The sequence below is a fragment of the Poecilia latipinna genome, unplaced genomic scaffold, assembly GCF_001443285.1.
Source record: "Poecilia latipinna isolate Pla-1442-1.1 unplaced genomic scaffold, P_latipinna-1.0 Scaffold196, whole genome shotgun sequence".
NCBI lineage: Eukaryota > Metazoa > Chordata > Actinopteri > Cyprinodontiformes > Poeciliidae > Poecilia > Poecilia latipinna.
This window is the reverse complement of record NW_015112812.1, coordinates 442,519-465,015: the sequence shown is the minus strand read 5'-3', so window position 1 is coordinate 465,015 and position 22,497 is coordinate 442,519. Positions and strand designations below refer to the sequence as shown.

Genomic DNA, 22,497 nt, shown 5'->3' with positions numbered 1-22,497 from the left:
ATTCAGCGTTAAGCTCCCAGTCGGGGAAGACCCCTGATTTAGATCGGAGCGGCCATGACGATTTACCGTAACACACCATACACTACATGATGATCGGTTACGAAATCACCAGCGACAATCTTAGATCGGCCAACGTTCTAAAATTGTCGTAAGGGGAAAATAGGGGCAATAAATCGTGTAGTGTGAACTACTGCATTAGGTAGTCGGATGTGCCCGTCTTCTCTATTTAAATCTAGTGATTACTGAAGGGCAATATAGTATACAGACTTCATAATCTGCACTCTTTTGGTTGAATCCAGTATTTATTTCCACTTTGGCTTTATGTTGTTTAGTTTTTTATTCAAGTACATTTTTTGTTAATGGAGACTGAGAATCCATTTTATTTTTGTTTTTGGTTGTTTTATTTAGTTTATCAGTTCCAGTGTTGTGTTCTTTTGAAAATAAAATGTATCTATCTATGGCAGGAAATAGCATGGATTATTACGTCATTTCCATTAAATCAGTGTCAGAAGGTCTTGAAACAATATTATCGTATATTGCAATAATTTTTTAGACAATCGCTTATCAAAATTTGTTATCGTGACAGGCCTAATTGCATCATAAATATGACTGGATATTCCACATACAAAGATTTTGTGCATTGTATGAAATGTCTTTCAAAGAAAAGGCCTCAGCTGAAATGACCAGTACCACAAATGAAATTCACCAATTGCATCCACTGATTGATATAATCCCGGCTTTCTAAGAAAATATTCTTTATATTTACAGTATTCTAGCTAGTGAGCTTTATACCTTTTAGATAAGCTGACTGCAGTGATAATGCATAGCTATTTCCCTTTTTTTTAATTTTTTTTTTATATGGAATAACTAACCATTTATAAGTGTGATTAAGTATCTAAGGTCTCAATGAATCAACAGTAATGAAAATAAAAGTAAAAATTAAGTCAATTTGGGGGTGTTTTTCAAATATTACTAATCAGAATTTATCATTGTCACTATAAATTTTGTCACATTTTCCTGTTCACACTTGGCTAGTTCAAGGTGTGAATGGGGCTTGTTTGAATCTTTGTCTTGTGAAATTTGCTGGGATTGGAGTAACTTAATGTTTCCAAGAAACATCAGTTACTGCAAAGCGAATACATTCAGACTGGTGTTTGTAAGTAATACTAACCATGCTAATTGAGAAAATGATATGCTAAGGACAAAACAAATCTTAATTCCATAATTTCTACTGTTTTGAAATAATAGTAAACCCCTTGTACAAATGACCACTCACACTAAGAGGGTTAGAAAAACATTTGACTGTTCGTAGTTTTTAAAACACTCCAGTTTGGAAATTGGCCACAAAATGTTGATCGGTTCACCTCTCTACTCTTAATGTTCACATTTAAAGTCTACACACAAGAAAAACAAACTTCCTGACTTGTTTTCTGTACTTTCATCTCTCAACTGTCCAGACTAGTCTTTAACGTCTCGTCTTGGTGGTCCACATCAGACGCGTCCCAGGTTGCAGGAGCACGGCGGAGGAGAGGCTCTGAGGCTGACCACTCCCCCCATTAGTCTTTGAGGCGGGGGGAGGAGAAAGAGGCGGGGATCGAGGAGCTGCTATACCCACCTGGAGCATGGGGCAGAAAGTCCCAGGTGGCATTAAAACTATTGACATGCGGGATCCGGCGTTCAGTCCCCTAACATTGGAGTTGCAGGCCCTGAGTCACACCAAGCCATCTCGTCTAGACCTTCTGCTGGACATGCCGCCCGCCAGCCTGGACACTCAGATCCAGCATTCGTGGAACAACGACGACCGCTCCCTCAACGTTTTTGTGAAGGACGACAACAAGCTGGTGTTCCATAGGCACCCTGTGGCGCAGAGCACGGACGCCATCCGCGGGCGTGTTGGCTACACGAGGGGACTTCATGTATGGGAGATCAACTGGGCCATGCGTCAGAGGGGCACGCACGCGGTGGTTGGCGTTGGGACGAGCGACGCCCCTCTCCATTCTGTGGGCTACACGGCATTGGTGGGGAGCAACTCTGAATCCTGGGGCTGGGACCTGTGCAGAAGTAAGCTCTACCACGATGGCAAGAACCTTCCAGGAAAAACCTACCCGGCCTTCCTGGAGCCAGACGACACTTTCATTATACCAGACTCGCTCCTGGTGGTCTTGGACATGGACGAGGGCACTCTGGGTTACATAGTGGATGGACATTATCTCGGAGTGGCTTTTAGAGGACTCAAAGGCAAGAAGCTGTACCCAATAGTGAGCGCCGTGTGGGGACACTGTGAAATACGAATCCGGTACATAAATGGACTTGATCGTAAGTATGAATTGTAAATGTTTCAACATATTATGTTGCCATGAGCGACTCTCTGGCTGTATATAGAGATTTTATAACCAGAGGATTTATTGATGCTGTAAACTAAGGTCGAATAGTCCATGCTTTGTCCTCGCATCAAAACAGGCTTCCTTTAAAGCATAGCAGGACTTTTATTTGTAACCCTTTTTATGCACTGGTTATAGCTCAAAATTATCTGCAGTGTGCTTTGCAGTTTGATCAGATTAATTATTTATGTGATGCTTTCAGCGACTTGCTGTTTCATCATGTCAGGGATTTGTGTCCTTATGAAGAAGGACTTTTCACTGTAAAGATTGGTCTTCAAGGGAACTGCCCTACTTTGTCACAAACTGTACTTTGGCTCCAGTAGTTGGTTGGAAAGCCTCCTGACTAGATGTTTGTGAAATATCAAGAAGTTCCTGGTTGTTCAGGATCAAAAACTGATGCTGCTCAGTATCACAGAGACTAAAGCAAACAAACTAAGACTGGATTAATCCCATTTTGCCCAGCTTTTTGGTCTGAAAACATTGGTGCACATCAGACCGTGTATTACCCATCTATCCCAAGTGCTTTGTGCTCATTAGATTTTTATGTTTGACTCAGATCCTTTGACCTAGTTTTGTGCCTGTGCAAGAAAAGCGCCACAGATAATCTCTTATTCACAAAAAGCAGTCTACAGTTTGAAGTGACGATCTCTCTTTTAGCTGAAGAGCAGAGCTGATTCCACGCCTTAAGATGGAAGCCATTTTCAGACTTTGCAATGCTCCCTATGCAGAGGTAGACATGTAGCCGATGTTTTACAAGTGTGGCTCCAACACGGGCCTGCTTGAACTCTGATAAAAACCCACACCCTCTTAGCTGCAGTTAGTTTCTTCCTCCTCATCAGAACAATGGTTGCCAAGTCTTTTATCTGACAGCTTGACTGATGTGTTCTACAGAAAGGTTGCAGTTGGAAAATCTACCTACTTCCTGGATAGATTTGGCAACTGGTGCCAAACGTGGGGCACAATTTGCCTGTGTGGGCCCGACTCCTGCAGTGGGTATACACTGCATCCTTCCAATACGTTGTGTGTTTTGCCTCCTTGATGTTCATCTGACTGTATAAGTTGAAGATTTTGCCTTTTTAAAAAAAAAAAAAAAAAAAAAACTGTTTAGATTACCAATGAGCAAAGGAGATTCACATTTCTAACCACTGACTGCCGTTTAAGCTTAGAGTTCCTCCTTGGGATTTTGTACATTTGTTACTCCTATCAATTTATAATATAATTGTACATCAAATAGTCTTGATTTGATTTGCAAGCAGGCATGGGGCAGGACAACAAGTACTACAATATAATCTAATTTTATTTATAATTAAAACAATTATTCCCACGTAAACCTATCGGTGTTCACAACTGGTGAGCAACTGATGGTGTGCAGAATTATTGTAAAACTAAAAGTATTGTACCAGGCCTTTATTTTATGTTTTTTGTTAACCTATTTTTAATCCATTTAACTAAGAATAAACAAATGGCATCAAAATTTCAACCCTTTTGGACATGAGATCAAAATGTGTTTTGGACCTTGTGTTTATTTTTAGTTGGATGCTGAGTCTACATGCCGCTAATTCCAACTAAACGACCCAACTTCAACCAGATCTTCCCCTTCCTGGTTCAGCTGCTTCAAACCTGAACTATTTTGATCAGCTGAATTTAAGTTGCTCATGAGGAATGAAACGATGTCTTTTTTTTTTTTTTTCAGCACGCTGAGTTTTTTTTAAATTTGAAACCTTGATATAGTGCTTACAAAGCCAAGCAGGTTTGCAGTTTAATGTTCATACTGTAACTATTCTCATTGATTCTTATGTAGGTCACAGAACGTATCGGTTGCTGACCAATTAAACGACACAGTCCCTGCAAGCCGATCCTGTACCTCACCCTTCTGCCTCTTTTGTCTTCTCCTAGCTGAACCTCTTTCGCTGATGGACCTATGCAGGCGTTCGGTGAGGGTGGCGTTAGGAAGAGACCGGCTGAGTGAAATCCACAGACTTCCCCTGCCAGCCTCTCTCAAGAACTACCTGCTCTACCAATGACGAAGTTGACTGACGAAACACATTCTGCACTCCCTCGTTTCTTTCTCTGGGATCGTCCTTGGGTTCAACCCGTTTGGCAGCATTACTGAAGCCTCCAGGACTGATATAGGCACCTGCGTGAATCAGCAAGTACGCTTCTCTGTCAGTTGCAAAACTCCTCTGGAGTTTCTTATCCTGTTTTTATGACTCTTTTCAATTGTAATCTTTAACTTTGTAAAATCAGGAATCACTGAGTACTATGCACACACTGATCCAACTGATGCCCTGACAGTCACCGCGCTGGTGAACCACTTCTAGCTTGTAGGGTAATGTGGCATCTGCTGTGACCTCCAAGCTTGAGTTATGCATTCCTGTCTTTGTAGCCTTGGAAATCTGAATGAAATTGTGCTGAGACGACACTGAGGTGAACACTGAGCCAAAAAAAACACAGCAAACACAGCAGTGCTCTGCTGTTATCTGACCACAAGATGGCAGTACACTCGCATCAGTCTCAAATTAAGCGTTATGAAATTCTGGGTTTTAGAGCTGGTTTTTAAATACATTTGCTGTTCACATGACACAGGAAAGAGCTGATGACCATTTTATAGAGTTACTGGTGCTCTGAGTCCGTTTATGAGCAGCACAGGCCACTCACTGCGTCCAGGTCTCTCTGTAACATGGACATATCTGCTCAGCTGCTGCTGCAATGCAGGAATATCATCAGCAGTCTTCTACAGAAAGATAATGTCACTGTGATTCTTTGTAGCATGCACCTGCAGGAAACTCTTTTCAACAAACAAATTTTTTTTTTATCATTTTTTGTCACTCCTTGTTTTTATTAGTGCAGTAGTTCTTGACCATGTGCTGTTGAGGCCCAAGAGCATTTTTTTAAAAACTCATAATCTCCATGTTTGAGCACTGATTTGCACATATTAAAACAAAGAAAGGAGGAAAAAAGAGCATTTAAATGTTTGACTCTTGGGTCCCACTGGCAGAAAACCATGAACCATTATGTCTTGTTTGTCTATGAAGTGTAAAGCTGGGGTCAGGGGTTTTTGGATGCTGACTTTGTAGGTGCCTGACTTGATAAACTTTGGTTTTAAAGCACCATATTAACAGAAAGCGACAATCTACACAGTGCTGCACAAAATGTAATGGAAGTAGGTCAAATTGCCAACAGTTTGTCAAATGCCATATCATAAACTTATGTTTTTAAATGTGTATAAGTGGTACACCCTACTTTTCCTTGCTTGCTTCCACTTGATTTGTATTACTTGGTGTAAATTTGTTTGTAAGTATCTATTAAAGATTATTTCACATTATCTGTGGTGTTCAATCTCTTATTGGATCAGACTTGTCATTCTGCTTGCTCAGGCTGTTCTGTCGAATACAGCAAATCCTATCTAAAAGTGATTTCTGGTATTTGGCTACAGGCGACAGTGGTGCAGTGAGCAGCACTCTTCTTCCGGCCCATGTTCGTCCCACAGCCCAAAAACATGGCTGTTGGGTGAATTTTTCTCTCTAAATTGTTCTTTAGGTGTGTGTGTGTGTGTGTGTGTGTGTGTGTGTGTGTGTGTGTGTGTGCGCGCGCGCACATGGTGGCCTGTCTCTCCATGTTTTCCTGCAATAGACTTGCAACCTGTCCAAGGCGAACCCCGCCTCTCGCCCAGGGACCACTGGAGAGATGGGTACCTGACCCATCGCCACTGTGACCCTGCAAGGATAAACGGGTAAAGACAATAAATGAGTTATGGGATTCTCCTCCTATTTGTGATTTCACCATGTGGATTTAAAAACTAAAAATGCAGTCAAAAAATATTCTGCACCAATTTCAAAGGCCTACAGTTTTGTTAAGCTATAATGACTATCTTTTTATTTTTTCTTTCCCTTGGATGAAAGTTATTGGCCGGATTTCTTACTAGTAAAAAGATGCCTATCGACTTCTAAATTTGCTTATGCCTTAGGTTGGCTTTTTGTTTTTTTCCAGTAAGTTGTATGAGTTGTGTTAGGCTTTGTCTAGTGGAAGAGCTGCGGTGTGATATCGACGGTGACGATAAACTCGGTTATTCGTGTGTTCTGTTTTGCATCCATTGTGCTGTGTAAAAAGAATCGGCCCTCGTTAAGTTCTGCAGTTCTCATCCGAGTTAAATTGTGTTGTGAACAAGCTGTGCTGCATCATCAGGCTCCTCCCACACAAGGTGCGTTTTCAATCTTTCCGCCCCATTAGCCTGTGTCAACGTCATGCTGGTGGTTACTTCAGGTTCAGTTTTCTTTTTTTTTTTTCCTCTCACCACTGAACAAACAGAGACGGTAAGTGGAATGACTAAATATAAATGTACCGCATATGTTTCTGCTTAGCAGCTTTGTCTCTCCAGTGTTTTAATCCTGGATCAGAACTACAATGAATCTGAAAGTTGAAAACATCCCTGTGAAGATCTATAGAAAATAAGGCCAAGCGCATCACTTACGATGCACATTTCTGAAACCAGTCCTGTACTTCTGCCCTCTGGTGGCGGACTTGGATATTACAAGTTCCTGGCTTTTACAAGTTGAGACTTTTAAAATGGTTGCAGGAAATGTCGTTATCATGGCACACAAAGGCCTTGTGAGACTGTTTTATTGAGTTCAATGTAAAAAAAAAAAGTCACTATTTTGTAAACCCATAAGAACAATAAAATTCTTATATTAAAAAGCCTACTGTGAAAATGTATGAATTGTTTTAGTGGTTTTCTAGATTTAATCAGTACTATGTTGAAAGAATAGTTTATAAATAAAGATGGATGGTTTTTTTCCCTTGTGTATTAAAAGTAAATGGAAAACCCCAGCATCAAAAGAATTGATAATTTCTTTTGTCCATCCATGTTACCAAGTATATTTCAAGTAATTATTAAAATGCATTGAAAATTATTTGTGAACATTTTTTAACGTGTCGTTCTTAAGTAATATTTTACGTATATTTTTTAGTTGAGCAATAAACTTTTGTTAAAAGCGTCAAATTAACAATTCAGTTTTAGAAAAGAAAAATGTTCCGACTTGTATTCCTCACCTGGCTTTTAACAAATAACTTGATTGATCTCGGATGTCTTGCATAAGTGGACATTTAGACCAGATGGGTTTTCTGAAATTGGAAAAGGTAAACTAAATAATGTAGAAGGACGTAAATTCAGATCACCAAAAAATAATTGTTAAATCTTTTGTTACTACATGTTGCCAGTTTTAGGAGCCACAGTCTTGCTGTTCGTGATGACTCCAAGCAGCGGCAGGTTTCAAATATACTCTTCGAAGGAAGCTGTGGGAAGGAAAAGAGTCTGACTTTAAAGTCTCCATCTGTCCAACATCTGCTGCAAAGTGAAACATTCATGGATGTGCATGCAAAAATGGTACATCATCTCTTGAGCACCAGCAAGTGAAATAATTTTTCCTGCGTAATTAGAACAACCAAACAATTCAGAGACTGTTGAGAAAACGAATCACTAAACGCCAAGCAATCTGTCCGCAAATAGCGCAGAGCAGAGCTGCGCGAGTGTCGGCGAGATATGACGCCTCAGTTTGTGGCAGAAGGGAACTCTGCTGGACACCAAAGCACGTCACTGGCCTGGAGACATAACCGTTATGCAACTACATGTGATTCACTATCTCTGCGGTGTGGTTTATGGGACTACTTTGTTTGCAAGTTCAAACACACAGAAAACAGCAGATTATCAAAGGTGGGACAAGTTTAAACCTGTGAAATTTTGATACTGATTGGTATGAGCACATTATGTTTTTTGTTTTATTTGATATATTTATTTTGGATTTTTATTTTTGTATTTATAATGTAAAGTACTTTGAACTGCCTTGTTGCTGGAATGTGCTAAACAAATAATGTCCTGTTTGAAATAATCCAAGCATGAGATACGAGTGATGCTGGACACTAACAGATGATATGAGCTTCTTCCCACAGAGGTGGCCATCGATCAAGTCCAGGTCAGAGTAGATCTGCGGAGTCAAGTTTGGGAATATGATCCTACGTCCCAGAAATGTTTGATCAGCGTCTGGGTTTCTCTGTTGGATCGGTGACCCGTGCAACCTGATCCCAGATAAGCGGAAGACGATGGATCAAGAAATGTGTGCCGATTTTGGAATAAAAGATGTATGATTCCATAAAAGAGATTTTGAATACATGGGTCAATAGGTACCATTGGAGGCCCGGAGCAGTCAGCTGTTCCCGGTTTCTGTTCCATCATTGTGTGATGGTTTTACACAAAGATTTTAATCCGCGCATTTGTTCATCTTTTTACATAAGGCTCGGGATTAGGAACGGCAGCTGGCAACAAAAAAATTAAAAGCTGGCAGATTTCACAAAGCTGGATGTAACTGAAATTATCAACAGCAAAAGTTGTGACGCGAAACCGAAATAAAGTTTGGGTTTAACTTTAAAGTAAAAGCAGATGTGCATTGGACATCTGGTCACTTGGTGTCAGTATTTCCAAAACCTGAAAACCTTTAACATTCTCTCAGCTCACGGACAAAACGGATGATTGGCATTTTATGACTGTATCTGATTTCAAACATAGCAAATACTTGGCCTGGCTTCTGCTTTTGTTGACAGAAACTGGTCGGGCTTCTCAATGTAAACATATGAAACAAACAGGAGGAAGAAGTCGCCTCTTCTGCTCATCTCTGTCGAATCAGAACACAGTATAAACACACACCCCTGAGCACACACCCCTATCACATTTATTCTGCAGAACTAGAGCTACGTGCTTCTTAAATGTGGCACATCAGAGATATAAATACAAAAACAGAGCAGCTGTATCTAATGTCAGAGGTGCAACAATTTACACAAGTTTAAATTAGATCTGATGGCATGACTGCAGGAAAGTACACCCGATGTTACATAATGTAAGACGCTACACTGCTACTTCTCATAAAATAATATGCAAATACAATCCAGCACTACCTCACTAAGCAAAATAAACCATGTTTTTCATGTCAACACCATGTTATTGGCTGCCAACAAAAACACTGTCATAATTTTAAACGGCTCAACATGCAAGTGCGTCTTGTTTGACGAGATGTTTTGGAAGAAGAACCAGGATGTTGTTGTGACAAACACTGAAGGTTTTATCAAGGTGACTTCATAGCTTTCCTATCAGCAAATATCCTTCATTGTTTTAGTGCATACACTGTAGGAGAAAATGGACTATAATGCAAGATTTTGCACACACACATGCAACATTTCATGGTCTGCGTTCATATGCTGACCTTCTGGAGGGGTTGTTTTGCCTTTTCTTCTTATCTCCCGACTAATTCCAGGCAAACAGGTTAATGGAAGATTTCTAGAAGCTATTATGTCAACAGGAAGTAAGGGTACAAGATAAGCATATAGTTCAGCATGTCCTGCATTGTTGTTGTTCTAGTAGCTTATTTTATATCTCAGGGTATTGCATATAAATTTACATTAGAGCACTGTTTTTGCGGCACATCTTTCCATGTATTTATGGGAACGGCCCAGCGTTACGTTCAGCGCAGAAGCTTAAGCATCGCATAAGAATCACAAATCTTCATTCCTCAATCATCTCCTGATATGATGAATTTAGTTTCCAATTGCGCTTTCAAAATATTCTGGTTTGATTAATTTTTTTCAAGATGTCGAATTTGAATGATGATTTATTTAATATCCGATACTAATAGGTCGTATAGGAAAATAGCCATTTAAAGAACAGGTAAATTGGGACTAGAACAAGCTCCATTTGAAATCCTCGTTTTCTTTTTCTTTGTCAAATTAGTCTTTGAAATACCAGAATTTGCACATAAATGTATATTTCTGACTGTCTTAGTAGCCTTTTCTACAAAGTGTATATGTATATATATTACTTTTGCTTAATTTAAGCTTAAGTAATTTCTTGGGAGGTTAATTTTTAGTTCTACTTAAAATGTGTTGAAGTACTGTTCTTACTGGAGTGTAACTTTTGAGTACTACTCTAACCAACCTCTGTGTATGAGTGACTGCTTTCTTGTTCACTCTTTTACAAAACTGTCAGCATAAAGCAAACTGACACCTCGCTGTATTAGAGATGGCTGTAATGGAAAATTTTATAATGTGCTCCTCACCCCTTTTGTGCTTTAGATTGTGTCTAATGATGAGATCATGTCTGCATGATCTTATCATGAGATTGGTCAAGCTGCTCTCCTATAGACTTCTACAGTGCCATAACAGCAGGGGATGCCCTTGGTCCTGTCTAGTGTTACTTCCCCAACCAGACTCGTTAAAGTAATTTTTTCCACGACAATGGCCGACATGGCCATGGTGGTCGTCCTTTTCATTTGTGAAAGACGGCTGGGCCGGTAGTATCCCAGGGTCCAACACTGTGCTTAAAAACATGCACTGTAATGAATGCATATTTTACAAACACTGTAGTTATGAAACTCATAGGGCCGTATGAAGTGTGGCGCTTTAATATTGTCACATCTTTATTAATGTATACAATACTCAAATATTTTTAAATTCTGCAGCTACAGTGTATTTTTTTTTTGGGGGGGGGGGGGGCAAAAGGGGGCCCTGGGGCCCCCCCCCCCCTTTTTTTTTTTCTTTTTTCTTTTTTAGGAAATGGCACCAAAAATGGCTCTAGCCCAGGGGCCCTTATCTTTCTAAATCCGGCCCTGAAGGTGGCAACACTAATTATAAGTACAATGCTTATATTGAGCCTGCTTTATTTTGTTCTAAAGCTGCTCAAGGTCAGCAGTTCAAAGTATTGCCCGGTTGTTGTTTTTTTGGAAGTTGTGTTGGTGTTTGTGGTCTAATTGTGCAACATTTTTGAAAAAAGTCAAGGAGACACTGAGGAGCACATGTGTCAACGTCAGAGCCGACACCCCCGTCCGTCCCTCTTACGTAAATGGGACGGAACCGGGCAGCACGGCTGTTCGCTGACAGATCGAAAAAAGCCGGCGACGGGGTTGGACACGCAGATACAAATGACCTGCTGAGCACCGGTGACTTAAACTCTGTCCCCGTCTTTCTTTCTGCGGCTCAACGCGGTTTCTACTAGAACCCCAGTGACAACATGGTGGCTATTTGAACAAACGTGAAAGATGCCACAGAAGGACACTCTGCTGCATCTCTTCGCCGGGGGGTAAGTCAGTTCAAGATTATGTAAACCTAAAATGTGTGAACGTTATTTAAAATATTATACTTGTTTGGATCCGACATGTTTTTCTTATTTAATGGTTTGTACTTGCCTATGATAGTGTTAAATCCAGCTAGCTCCTGTTAGCGCCGCGCAACCTCTCGTGTGCCGTCAACGTCTTTCTTTATTTTATCCTTTAATTCAGTGACCGACTGATTATTTAGTAATGTAAATGGTTTAAAGGGCGATTAAGTTATATGGGAAAGCTGTGAACTTTAGTTTTAGGACTTTATTAAGGTTGTGGTGGACAATGACCGGCTAGCGTAATCTCCCCAGAAACCTTCTCCATGCGGAAGTTTGCTAATCTTCTGCCGCTAAGGTTGCCTGAGATGCGCCAGCTAGTGTCTCGTCGAACGACATTCTTATTTAAAACATTTACTGTCAGTTTAGAGATTAAACATCAGCTTAACGGGTTTCATAATGACGTGGTTTGGTTGACCGTTTTACCCTCGTTGTCAATGTGGCTCTATTTACCGCGGTCGCATTTGTAGCTAGCTTTTAGCATCAACATGTCCTTCACTGCATTATGTAAGAAGCAGCAACCGCTCCTGTGACATGACGGTGACGACAATCCCAACACGCAATGTTTGCATTTCAAAACTGCACATTATCTCGCAATAAGCAGCTTGGGTTGCATAATAAAAGCCATAGTTGAAGGAGAAATTATTTTTAATCCTGTCTTGCTAATGGCGTCATTTAACGTTTCAGTTTTAGCTCCGCATATGAAATTTACAGTAAAATCAGGCTTGTTGGTGTAATGGGTAGCTACTATAATAAATCTGAATCTATTGTCTAAGTTAATATTACAAAAATTTAAACAGAATAAAAAAACATTTAGTCTAGTTTAGACATCAATTTCTTCTGTCAATGTTTTTTTTTTAAAGTTATAACCTCAAAACCCTGGAATCATGTCTGTCATGCTGTTATTGTGGTTTAAAGCTTTTCTGTGTGATGTTAGACCTCTTTTTCTCTGAGCAGAGTCATTTTACACTCCTATGCTAGAAGGCTGAGGAGAAGAAAATGACTAAAAAGCAGGAGCACAGGGATTTGTCACCAGGATATTACTGCATTCTTGTCACTGGGAGAGAAAATGATTCACTCCAGGAAATGACACATTTTTAATGCTCATAATCGTGAACTTGATTCTAAACTCTGACCGAAAACAAAATTGTTTCGTGGTCATAAAAATCGTAGCTGCTTGTTGATGTCCAAAGAGACGGCTCGCAGACACATGCGGATGGGTAAAGGTGATGAAATTTGTACCATATATACTTTTTTGTCAGACGGTAGCGTGGACTTGAAGGTTTAAAAAAAAAAAAAAAAAAAAAAACCTGGCCATACTCTTATTAGCAAAGAAAAACATGTTTTTAATTTTTGAAACGGTCTGTTTTGAAAATTTAAGTAGTCTAGGTGTTGGAACCGTCCATCGCTCTCAGTGAGGTAATGCTCCATTTTAAAACTATCACAGGTGTACCATAGGGTTGTTGGCCAGAGGACGATACCCAAACTGGTTAACTATCTAAAACCAGCACGTTATACCAGTACCCTACAAGGAACAGGACAGCAAAGCAGTGTAAGATTACGTAGACTTAAAAGGTTTGCTTGACATCTGCCACTGCTTCTTTTTAAGCTCATGTGAAACTAGTAATGAATGAATGGTATAGATAACATTATTATTATTTTTATTATAGTACTGGGCTTTGTCCGGAGCTGAAGGACACAAAATGATTACACTGTGCTTTCAAACCGTTTAATTTTCACCTTGAAGGAGCTGGTTTGAAATCCTTTGGTTTCTTATCTAAATAATATTTTTGACTTGAAGCCCGGTGTTATTGCCCTGGCTCGACTTGTCAGCTGCATGCATAGCAACAATTCAACATACCTGCTAGTGTTTGGTTTTGTCAGGATTGCAAGAAGGTGAGGGAAATGTGCACGGTTTCTGGTAGTTAAAGACGGAAAGTCAAGGCGTTATGTAGAACTTCTTCTTGTTGAACCCGTGTTGTTTCGTGAGGACCAACATGTCAGAAAAGATCTAATATTCTGCACAGTCAGCAATACTTGGTTCTAAATGTATTATTCTTTTGCTAAAGTAAGTTTGAAAAGTATCAAAAGCAGTAGGAAAATGAATTTTTATTAGTTTTTTTTTATTTTTATTTTACGTGAACACTGTAGGAAATCTCTGTACTTGGTGCTAGGAAATCTACTGCATCTCTCATACCAGCCTACGCCTTGTGAAAAATGTAATGAGTTTTAATTTCTCCTTGAAGGATTAATAACTGGATTTCAGGTAATGAGTGATGAGATAATTGGGTGAGTTGTTACTTTTGCCAAGATATTTGACTTTGTCCTTCAGACGTGACGCAGCAGAGAGGCTTAGTGTAATCATCTCTGGTCTGCTAAGCTTGCTGCTGGTGAGGTTATGCTGTTTGTTAAAGACGTTCTGCTTTATTAACCACTTGAATAACTTTGAAAGAGTTGCCCTGAAAAGGCCTTCCCTCAGGAAGAAGCTCCTTTTTTTTATGTGCAATTAGGATGTCTGAGTTGAAGAACCGTGTCGGCCAGATGTGTTGGGTCCGCTCGAACAATTTCCACTGCGGAGTGAGGAAACTGCTTTAGACCATAATTGTTCACTGGTCTCCTGGCCTGTAGCTCTTCAGCTGCACGTTGATGGAAAAACACTCCTCAGTGGAAGCTAATAAGTTGCATCCAACGGCAACAGATGATTCTGTGGCTGCGTACTTGGGTTTTCATATTTGCGTCTCAAAGCTTGCCGAGTTCCTAACGCTCCCGATTCGTCTCGTAGATGCAGCGGCACGGTGGGAGCCATCGTCACCTGCCCACTGGAGGTGTTGAAGACACGGTTGCAGTCGTCCGGCCTCACCCTGCGGCCCGTGTTCCAGGTCCATCTGGGAACCCTCAGCGGCGCTGGGGTCATCCGACCCGGGACGGTTACACCGGGGCTGCTGCAGGTCCTCCGGTAAGACGTTTGTTTATGTTGTCAGCCAAACGGTGATGCAACGCGGCGCACCGTGCAATCTGCCTCTGGAGATGTTTTATTGTTCCAACTACAAACGGAGGGACGACTTGTTCCTTCCCAGCAGCTGGTGAAACCTGATGTTTATCTGCACAACATTTAGAGCGATGACTGGAAATAGTGTGTAATAATTAAAAAAAAAAAAAATTCAAATTATCTCAAAAGTAAAAATCTTTATTATGCTTCTTTTTAAATTCCTGGAAGCATTTCCAGAGTCCTGCTACTTTTATAATCTTTAAATCAAAACGCCTTTTAATCTAGTCTTACATAAAGCGAGGATTAAGTACACTGTGTCCTGCTCTTGTTTAGAGGCTTTAACCCGCTGTTTGTTCAAGTGCAAACTCCCTCTTTTCTTCTTGCCCCGTGATTTGACTAAAACCGATTTCTGTGATGTCTGTGGAAGTGGTCCATCTTCATGTCTGCAGAGATTGGTTGAGAAGAAATAGACTTTACCCCAGTTGGCTGAGAGAGAACGAAGGAGGGGCATTAGTCAGGCGCAGTGCTGGGTCAGTGTTGTATTACGCTCGGACGACTAGGTTTGCAAACTCAACTGGTTTAAACTGGCGCCGGCTGCTTTTGTAGGCTGTAAATCTTGGAGATAGTCCTCCAGGACTGCCAAACAAATAAATCATCAAGTCAAGTCTAGAGCTGACATTTATTTCATTTGATTTTGTATTTACTGACTCAGTTATAGCGATTAATTAAATGTAGACTCCCTCAGCCACTGATCAGTGCTCGCTTTGCTCTGCTTTAATTTTATAAAGTTCTGTATCTAATTATGCAACATTGTTGTTTTATAGAAAAAAAAAAACCCTGCATTTTAATGGAAAAAGAGATTAAACAAAATGAATTTAATTTGACCCAACAGCAAAAGCTTGACTGGACATCACTTTGATCTAAAAGATGAGTCATGATGTTTCAGTGTCTATTTGTTCAAAATGTATCTTTATATTTACATAATTATGCTGATTTCTAGAAGAAATCGAATCGAACGTGTTTTTTCATGCAGCCACTGATGGAGAGCTATAAATGGCTTGTTGAAGAAATGTTATTGTCTACTTTTATTTTACTTTAAGCTTCTGTGTTTGAAGATGCAGCAACATTTGTTTCCTAAGAGTGGGACAGAAGCAGCGCACAATAAAAAGGATTATAACAGATTTCATGGACAATGAAACCTTGTCACTGAACATTGCTTCGACCTAAAAAGTGGTCAGTTTGTCATTGTTTGAGAAGAGGCGTCAGGTGTCGGTGACAGAAGGGAGTGGAGTTCACGAACCCTGCATGACCAACAGTGTGCGCATTACAGAAACACTCCCCTCTTCTCAGTTCCAGTCAGGCCAGAGCGAGCTGTCACATGGCTAAGATGGGTCACTTCCCTCAAAGGGTTAAAACGTCTCTGAGGACGCGCCTGGCGTGACTCACCAGACACCAACCAGGGCACGAAGTTCAGAGCAGAATCCACTGAACTGAGCTGATGCAACTATAAAGGGGATTGCAGCAGAGTCCTCGCATCCATTCCCCTGATTTAAAAAAAAAAAAAAAAAGACATGAACAAAAGTTGGTTTAATTCATGTTTGTGTATTAAATGTTTCTGCTTTGTGTCCATTACAGATCGATTCTTGAAAAAGAGGGACCGAGTTCTCTCTTCCGAGGACTGGGGCCGAATCTCGTGGGTGTTGCCCCTTCAAGGTACAGCAGACTCATTGTGCACACTTCTCAGTTCCTCAGGCTTTGCTGTGCATCTTTGCTCCAAGTGTATTTCAAACATGGCGGCCTGTCGGTGAAGATGAAAATCACACATACAAACGACTCAATGGATTCAAAAACAATAAACAAAGCACATTCAAAATAAAGCGTTTTAACTTTGACTCTCCAGAGGTTTAAACTGAATCTACGGGGTAAACAATAAAACACAAAACGGTTTATTTGTCTTTTTTTTTTTTTTTTTTTTAACGGCTAAAAAAACTGGACTTGTTACATAAACAGGAAGCCGTTGTTATGGCAGCGACTTCCGAGTCCCATACAGTTTGCGTGTGATGCAGCTGTCAACATGAGACTGCTGTTTTTCATAAACCTTGGGGCACGTTTGTGTGCGTGTGTGTGTGACAGAATAACAAACAAAATACCGGGAATAGGTGGCGATTAATCTACAGGGAAAGTTTGGACAGGAGAACGTACTATGACGCCTCAACTTCACCTTTATTCTATGTTTAGTGTCAACAAAGTTGTGCACTTTGCACCGTTTCCGTTCGGCTGATAGCCTTGCCGTACCAAATACCTTCTGATTCACCTTGCATTAAATGTTGTTCGGACTTTAACACCGAAAGGGAGTTATGTGTTACTCATAAGCTTCGTCTGTGGTTGAATAGTATCCACAGCATTATTATGTGCTGCTGTTAGACCGGCGAGCTTTGACAGATTTCAATGCAGAGCGTCCCAGTGGGCATCTCTGGCTTGGCCGGTGCTTATTCAGCGTGTTCTCGTGCAGCGACAGTCTGTTCCAGAAGCAGAACAGAGAGAGCTGGCGCTAGGAAAGAGATTCCTCTAGGCACACCATCAAAACTTCACACAGTCCTGTTCCGCTTTCATTTATAGCTTCGCTTTCACATTCGCACCGAGTGGACGAAAGCACTTTTACTGTAAAACTGTGAGCTAATCTGCAGCCGCTTCTGATTAGAGTCCTTATCAGCGTCTCTCTCTTTCTCTCTCTTTCAGAGCCATTTACTTTGCTGCATATTCAAAATCAAAGGAGCTGTTCAACGGGCTGTTTGTCCCCAACAGTGGACTGGTGCACATGTCCTCAGCTGGTACTGCAGGTGAGCAGCCCAGGCGTCTCTAATCGATAAACGAAACAGAAATATTGTGCAATTCGGTGCCATATAAACCATTTATTAAACCTGATAACATGAACTATTAATTAACCTCATCATCTCCAACTTCATTGTCTCCAACATTACTATGGCATGCTTGAATGGTTGAGTCTTATACTGTAAGATTAAAATGTAAATGTTCATTGTTTTCAGCTTTTGTTACCAATTCTCTGATGAACCCCATCTGGATGGTCAAGACAAGGATGCAGCTGGAGAAAAAGTATGTTCTGTTTCCTGTTGGTATTTTCTATAGTTGTTTATCTTCTTAGGCGCATAGTGTTGTTGAGTGAAACGCCTATATTAGGGGGTTGACAGGTGCTAAAGTATAATTGACCTTCAAGCGAAGGCATGTGGGGGGGGCCTGAGTTCACAGCCCCACTGCTCTGCAGTGCGAGGCCGAGCGTGTGACCTGCCTTTATAAATACGCACCACTGACGCACTGTCCTTCATCCAGTTGGCCATATTTACGTTGCCAAGCTTGAAGCAGTAGTAAGGTCACAGAAAACAAGTCTGCTCTCTCTGCCCCCTAAAAAGACGGGTTCTTTCCTGCTGCGCAAGCAGGTGAATTAAGAAGGATAAAGAACTATGTGAACAACAGAAGAAGCTGAGTTAGACTGGTTAATAAGTGACCAAAATAAGGAAAACATTGAATTGATCTTTCTTCCTTATGTAGGGTAAAGGTGACAAATCACTTAAAGAGTGAATCGTATCCATGCCTTCTCCTGTCCAGGGCTTTTTGCTTGTAGTCTGGTGTTTTAAACCAAATTGTCAGGTTCCACTGAAATTTTGTGAGCATTCTGAAAATAATCCATCTAAAAAAATTAGACACACCAAACGAGCAGAAACAGCATTGATGTTCAAAAGCAGCTCAAAGGCTTCATATCAAGAGTAGAAGGACTAGTTTTGGTGCTTTTATTGAAAACAAAACAATCTATTCTTTGTTTGATCTACCAGTTGCTACAGCCAATGGTGCATCTCTAGCTTTAAGATGGACTTGTGATTAAGGTTGTGTGCATATGGATTTCTTTTGAGGGACTTTTGTTTTCTTTAGTAGGTGGGTTACTGACAATGAGAAAGATGAATCTTTTAATTCAGACCTTTATTGTGATGCATATTCAAAATGACCCACTAAATAGAAATGGTCTGGATCTTTGTACCAATCAAAGCTCTTTACACTAAAGCCACAATTGATAGGCAATGCATTTATTAACCACTTTATGGATTGGCAACACATGCCTTGTCCTTGTGACAGAGGAGGAAGCTGGAGTCTAACCCACAACTTTCAATATTGCACAGACTGTTATACTTCTCCCAGTAAGCCATAATCAGCTCTATTAAACAATAAAAGCAAGACGACGTGGCCGTTTGAGAGCCGACCTACTTACAACAACCACAAATTGCTTGTTTTCCTTAAACGTCTGTCTTGAATTGGTTGTCATTGCCTGTGGCGTCTTCTACCTCATGGAAAATAAGACCATTAAAAACCACACGTGACCTCTTGTCACTAACGATCCCTATCGGTTTGACTTTCAGAGCCAGAGGAGAGAAGAAGATGAACGCGCTGCAGTGCGCTCGCTACGTTTACAGGACGGAGGGAGTGCGGGGTTTCTACCGCGGCCTGACTGCGTCCTACGCCGGAATCTCCGAAACCATGATCTGCTTCCTCATCTACGAGACGCTGAAGAAGCACCTCGCCAAGAGCCAGTTCGCCTCGCCGAACGGAGACAACGAGAAAGGAGCGTCAGACTTCCTGCGGCTGATGATGGCGGCAGCTTTTTCGAAGGGCTGCGCTTCCTGCATAGCTTACCCACATGGTAAGTTCGCTGCATTTACAACTCAGAGTCCTGACACACTTCTGTTTGTCTAACTGTTTATTCATTGTGTCCACACAGAGGTCATCAGGACCAGGCTCAGAGAAGAGGGCAGCAAGTACAAATACTTCTTCCAGACGGGGAGGTTGATAGCTGTGGAAGAAGGTTACGCAGCTTTTTACAGAGGACTCGTACCACAGCTAATCAGACAAATCCCCAACACAGCCATCGTCCTATCCACCTACGAACTCATTGTCCACCTGCTGGGAGATTCCAAGTGACGTCGTGTTTGAAAGCTGGGACTTTCCTCGCACACAATGGATTCCAGAGTAATCCCAAGAGACTAAAGAAAACGTAGCATATACATGCATACATACTTAACTGTCAAAGCGGTCCTGCACAGACCGCTGCGAAGAAACGGTAGCAGCTTGTACTGACATCCAAAGAGTTCGACACATTATTTAATTCAGAGCTTGTTAGTTTGTCAACACAAAAGCCTCGGTACTGAAACTGCTTACCTGTGGAAGGTCATGTTTTTAGATGACTAGATTTAAGTTAACTAAATTATTTTTGTTTTGTAATTTTGAAGATATTTGTTTATCACAGTATCATAACGAATGATGTGGGGAGGTTGACGCGATTAGCTAACAATATCATTCAGGAGAAGTTGTAATACTAGAGCTGTTCTTTTAGTCGTCGTAACACGGACTACTTGGATTTCTGTTTTGCAATCTGTTTGAAGTTGTTTGATCTGCAAAGAGATTTATCGTATTTTTCCATAAATGCACAACTCTACAGAGGCACGTGTGTTTCCTTCGTGAAGACGTTGACATTTTGCCCAAAAAAAAAAATCAAATTGGAGGTTCACTTGATCACTGTGAATCAAAAATGATCACTTTACATTTAGATATTTCACGTTAAGACCCGTCTCCACATAAACCATTTAAAACACACTAAGACAGTTATGTGGTTTTAATATTTATAAAGATGTCAAAACTTTTTTTTTGCTCTCATTCTTGAATGACTGTCATAGTTTTCTCAAACCTCTAAACCGTCGACATTTTACCCCCTGAAATACATTTGCACCTACCCCTCGATAAATTAGAACGATACATTTATTTCCATAATTTAAAGTGAAACCTCAGATTGATGAAAACACACATGCTCAGTTTATTTTGAAAGTTTTGGTTTACCTCCCCAATTGAACTCTGTCAAGGTCAACTAACTGCAGTAACAGCCAAAATAAATGAATTTAGATTTGACTCCCTGAAGGCAGCCAAGGCTGTTTTAGAGAGAACAAATGGCTTCCTTATTATACAAGGTTACATTGTTGGCTCTATTGTTTATATTTTGCCTTGTCTACATCAGCAAGTTGATGGGAAACAGGGGGAAACAGGACTTCCTGAAGCAGTTTTTTTTTTTTTTTTTTTAAGTCATGCCATGTGAAAGCCCCATGATGACTCAGACATGACTCAGCAGAACACGTCCTCTTCCTTCTGTTTTGGGTTGATTTAGTTACAGCGTCCGTCTCCTCCAGCCGGTTGGAACCGACTCGTGAGCAAGTGGGAGGACTGAGGTGGGAGCTGTCATGAGGAGCTGAGTGAAACTGCCTGTTCCCACCAGAAAATGTTCACACAGTATGAATCTGATAGGTCAGCCTAAAAAAAGGAGTTTTCACATTTTTACTAATGTCTCTTACTGGAAGAGTCGCTTAACTTTTGTTTTTATCTTGTATTTTATTAGGTGACACAGAGGTTGGAAAAACATTTGAATAAATTAATCTACTGCAAAACTTGATTGCATACTGAGGAAGTGATGTACCTGAAAGTTGCAGGACTTTGTTCTATTGAGTCTGACTGAAAATGTAGTAAAGTCAGATCAAATGAATATACAGTGGGGGAAATTATCCCACATTAAAAAATTAGTTTTTAATAACAGCATTGGTGGTACCCTTCTAAAATAAATGGCTTTTTTTTTCTTATTAATTCTTTTATCTTTAAAATTGATCAGTTTCAGGAACTTCTAATCCATGGCTTATGTTTCTCTGGGGTGTAAATATGGTGCGACAATACCTTACCAGTGGAAATATGCCTAATAAAAATGGGCTGATTACCATGATGCCATCATTAAGAGAGGGATAAATAATTTTTGACAAAACATGAAAACAGTGTTCTATATCCATGTCGTCTTAATCTCTACATGGAACACAAAATGTTCAAAATAGTCTGTGCTAAATGTATGTAAAAGTGAACAAAAACACTAAGTATGTTGATGAGCACCAGCACTGATCAAAAACAAGGACTCCATAGGAGTTTGACTTTTTACATAACAGAGTAGTGAGACAGGTATGCTTATAATAACACATCTCTGGTGGTGTGCCATGAGGCGATCAACAGTCCTGTAATAAGTAATGTGCTTATAACTCACAACGGGGCGTTGCAGTTCACAGATAACAGGTTTGAGCAAAACCGAACGGATGCCGAGGTATAAACATAAATTAGGAGAAAGCAGGTTCATCTCTGCGGCAGCCTTGAGAAGAACACACCCTGTTTTATCTGGCTGCTTGATGAGAACAAATTGTTATGTTTTTGTCTGTGCTGACAGATCAAAACAATGCAGTTTTGATCGTTTTCCCAAGAGATGTCCAAAAGTGTTCATACGCTTTTCAGCATTTAGTCACATCGTAAGCAGAAGTTTTAGTGCATTTGAATGGGATTTCAGGTGCTAGACCAGCACAAAGTGGTGGATGATTGTGAAATGAAGAAAATAAAATTCCCTAAATTAAAAAAAATAAAATATGAAAGGTTCAGCATGCAGCTGTGAATCTTTTGAGGCATGTCTCCACTTTAGTACACTTGGAGGCTAATTTAGCTAAATCAAATGGGAAGGAGACTGTCTTTGATCATCAGTATTCAGGTCTTGCCACATTTTCTTAATGCAATCTAAGTCCAGACTTTGATTGGTTCAATCTAATACATGAACAAACTTTGATGCAAACCGTTCCTCTGTAGCTGTGTGGTTAGAGGTGAATCTCCCCTTCAGTCTCAAATCTTTTTTTAGTCAGTCCTAATTTTAGCTTTCCTGCACGGGTCAAAGATGACTTTATCCATTTTATCAACCATATCTTTTAATTTGTGTTAAATTTGCATTTTAATGATTCGTTCCTTTTATGTGCTCCTTTATGTTATAGTCTTATTTTGTAACGGGGTTGTAATATGATTGCATGCTT

General features: G+C 40.4%; 2 protein-coding genes across 2 annotated transcripts; both read left to right on the top strand.

The window, feature by feature from the left end:
* Window positions 1-1,418: 1,418 nt before the first annotated feature.
* LOC106946568 (SPRY domain-containing SOCS box protein 1) lies at window positions 1,419-5,706 on the top strand. Its single transcript, XM_015030979.1, has 2 exons — window positions 1,419-2,316; window positions 4,278-5,706. Exons 1-2 carry the CDS (start codon window positions 1,623-1,625, stop codon window positions 4,403-4,405), a joined length of 822 nt encoding a protein of 273 aa, XP_014886465.1. The 5' UTR covers window positions 1,419-1,622; the 3' UTR covers window positions 4,406-5,706.
* Window positions 5,707-11,252: 5,546 nt separating this feature from the next.
* Window positions 11,253-20,119, top strand: slc25a33 (solute carrier family 25 member 33). The gene is made up of 7 exons (XM_015030971.1): window positions 11,253-11,499; window positions 14,357-14,530; window positions 16,199-16,276; window positions 17,303-17,403; window positions 17,611-17,677; window positions 18,991-19,271; window positions 19,350-20,119. The coding sequence occupies exons 1-7, from the start codon at window positions 11,459-11,461 to the stop codon at window positions 19,547-19,549; spliced, it is 942 nt and encodes a 313-aa protein (XP_014886457.1). The 5' UTR covers window positions 11,253-11,458; the 3' UTR covers window positions 19,550-20,119.
* The last annotated feature ends 2,378 nt before the right edge of the window (window positions 20,120-22,497 follow it).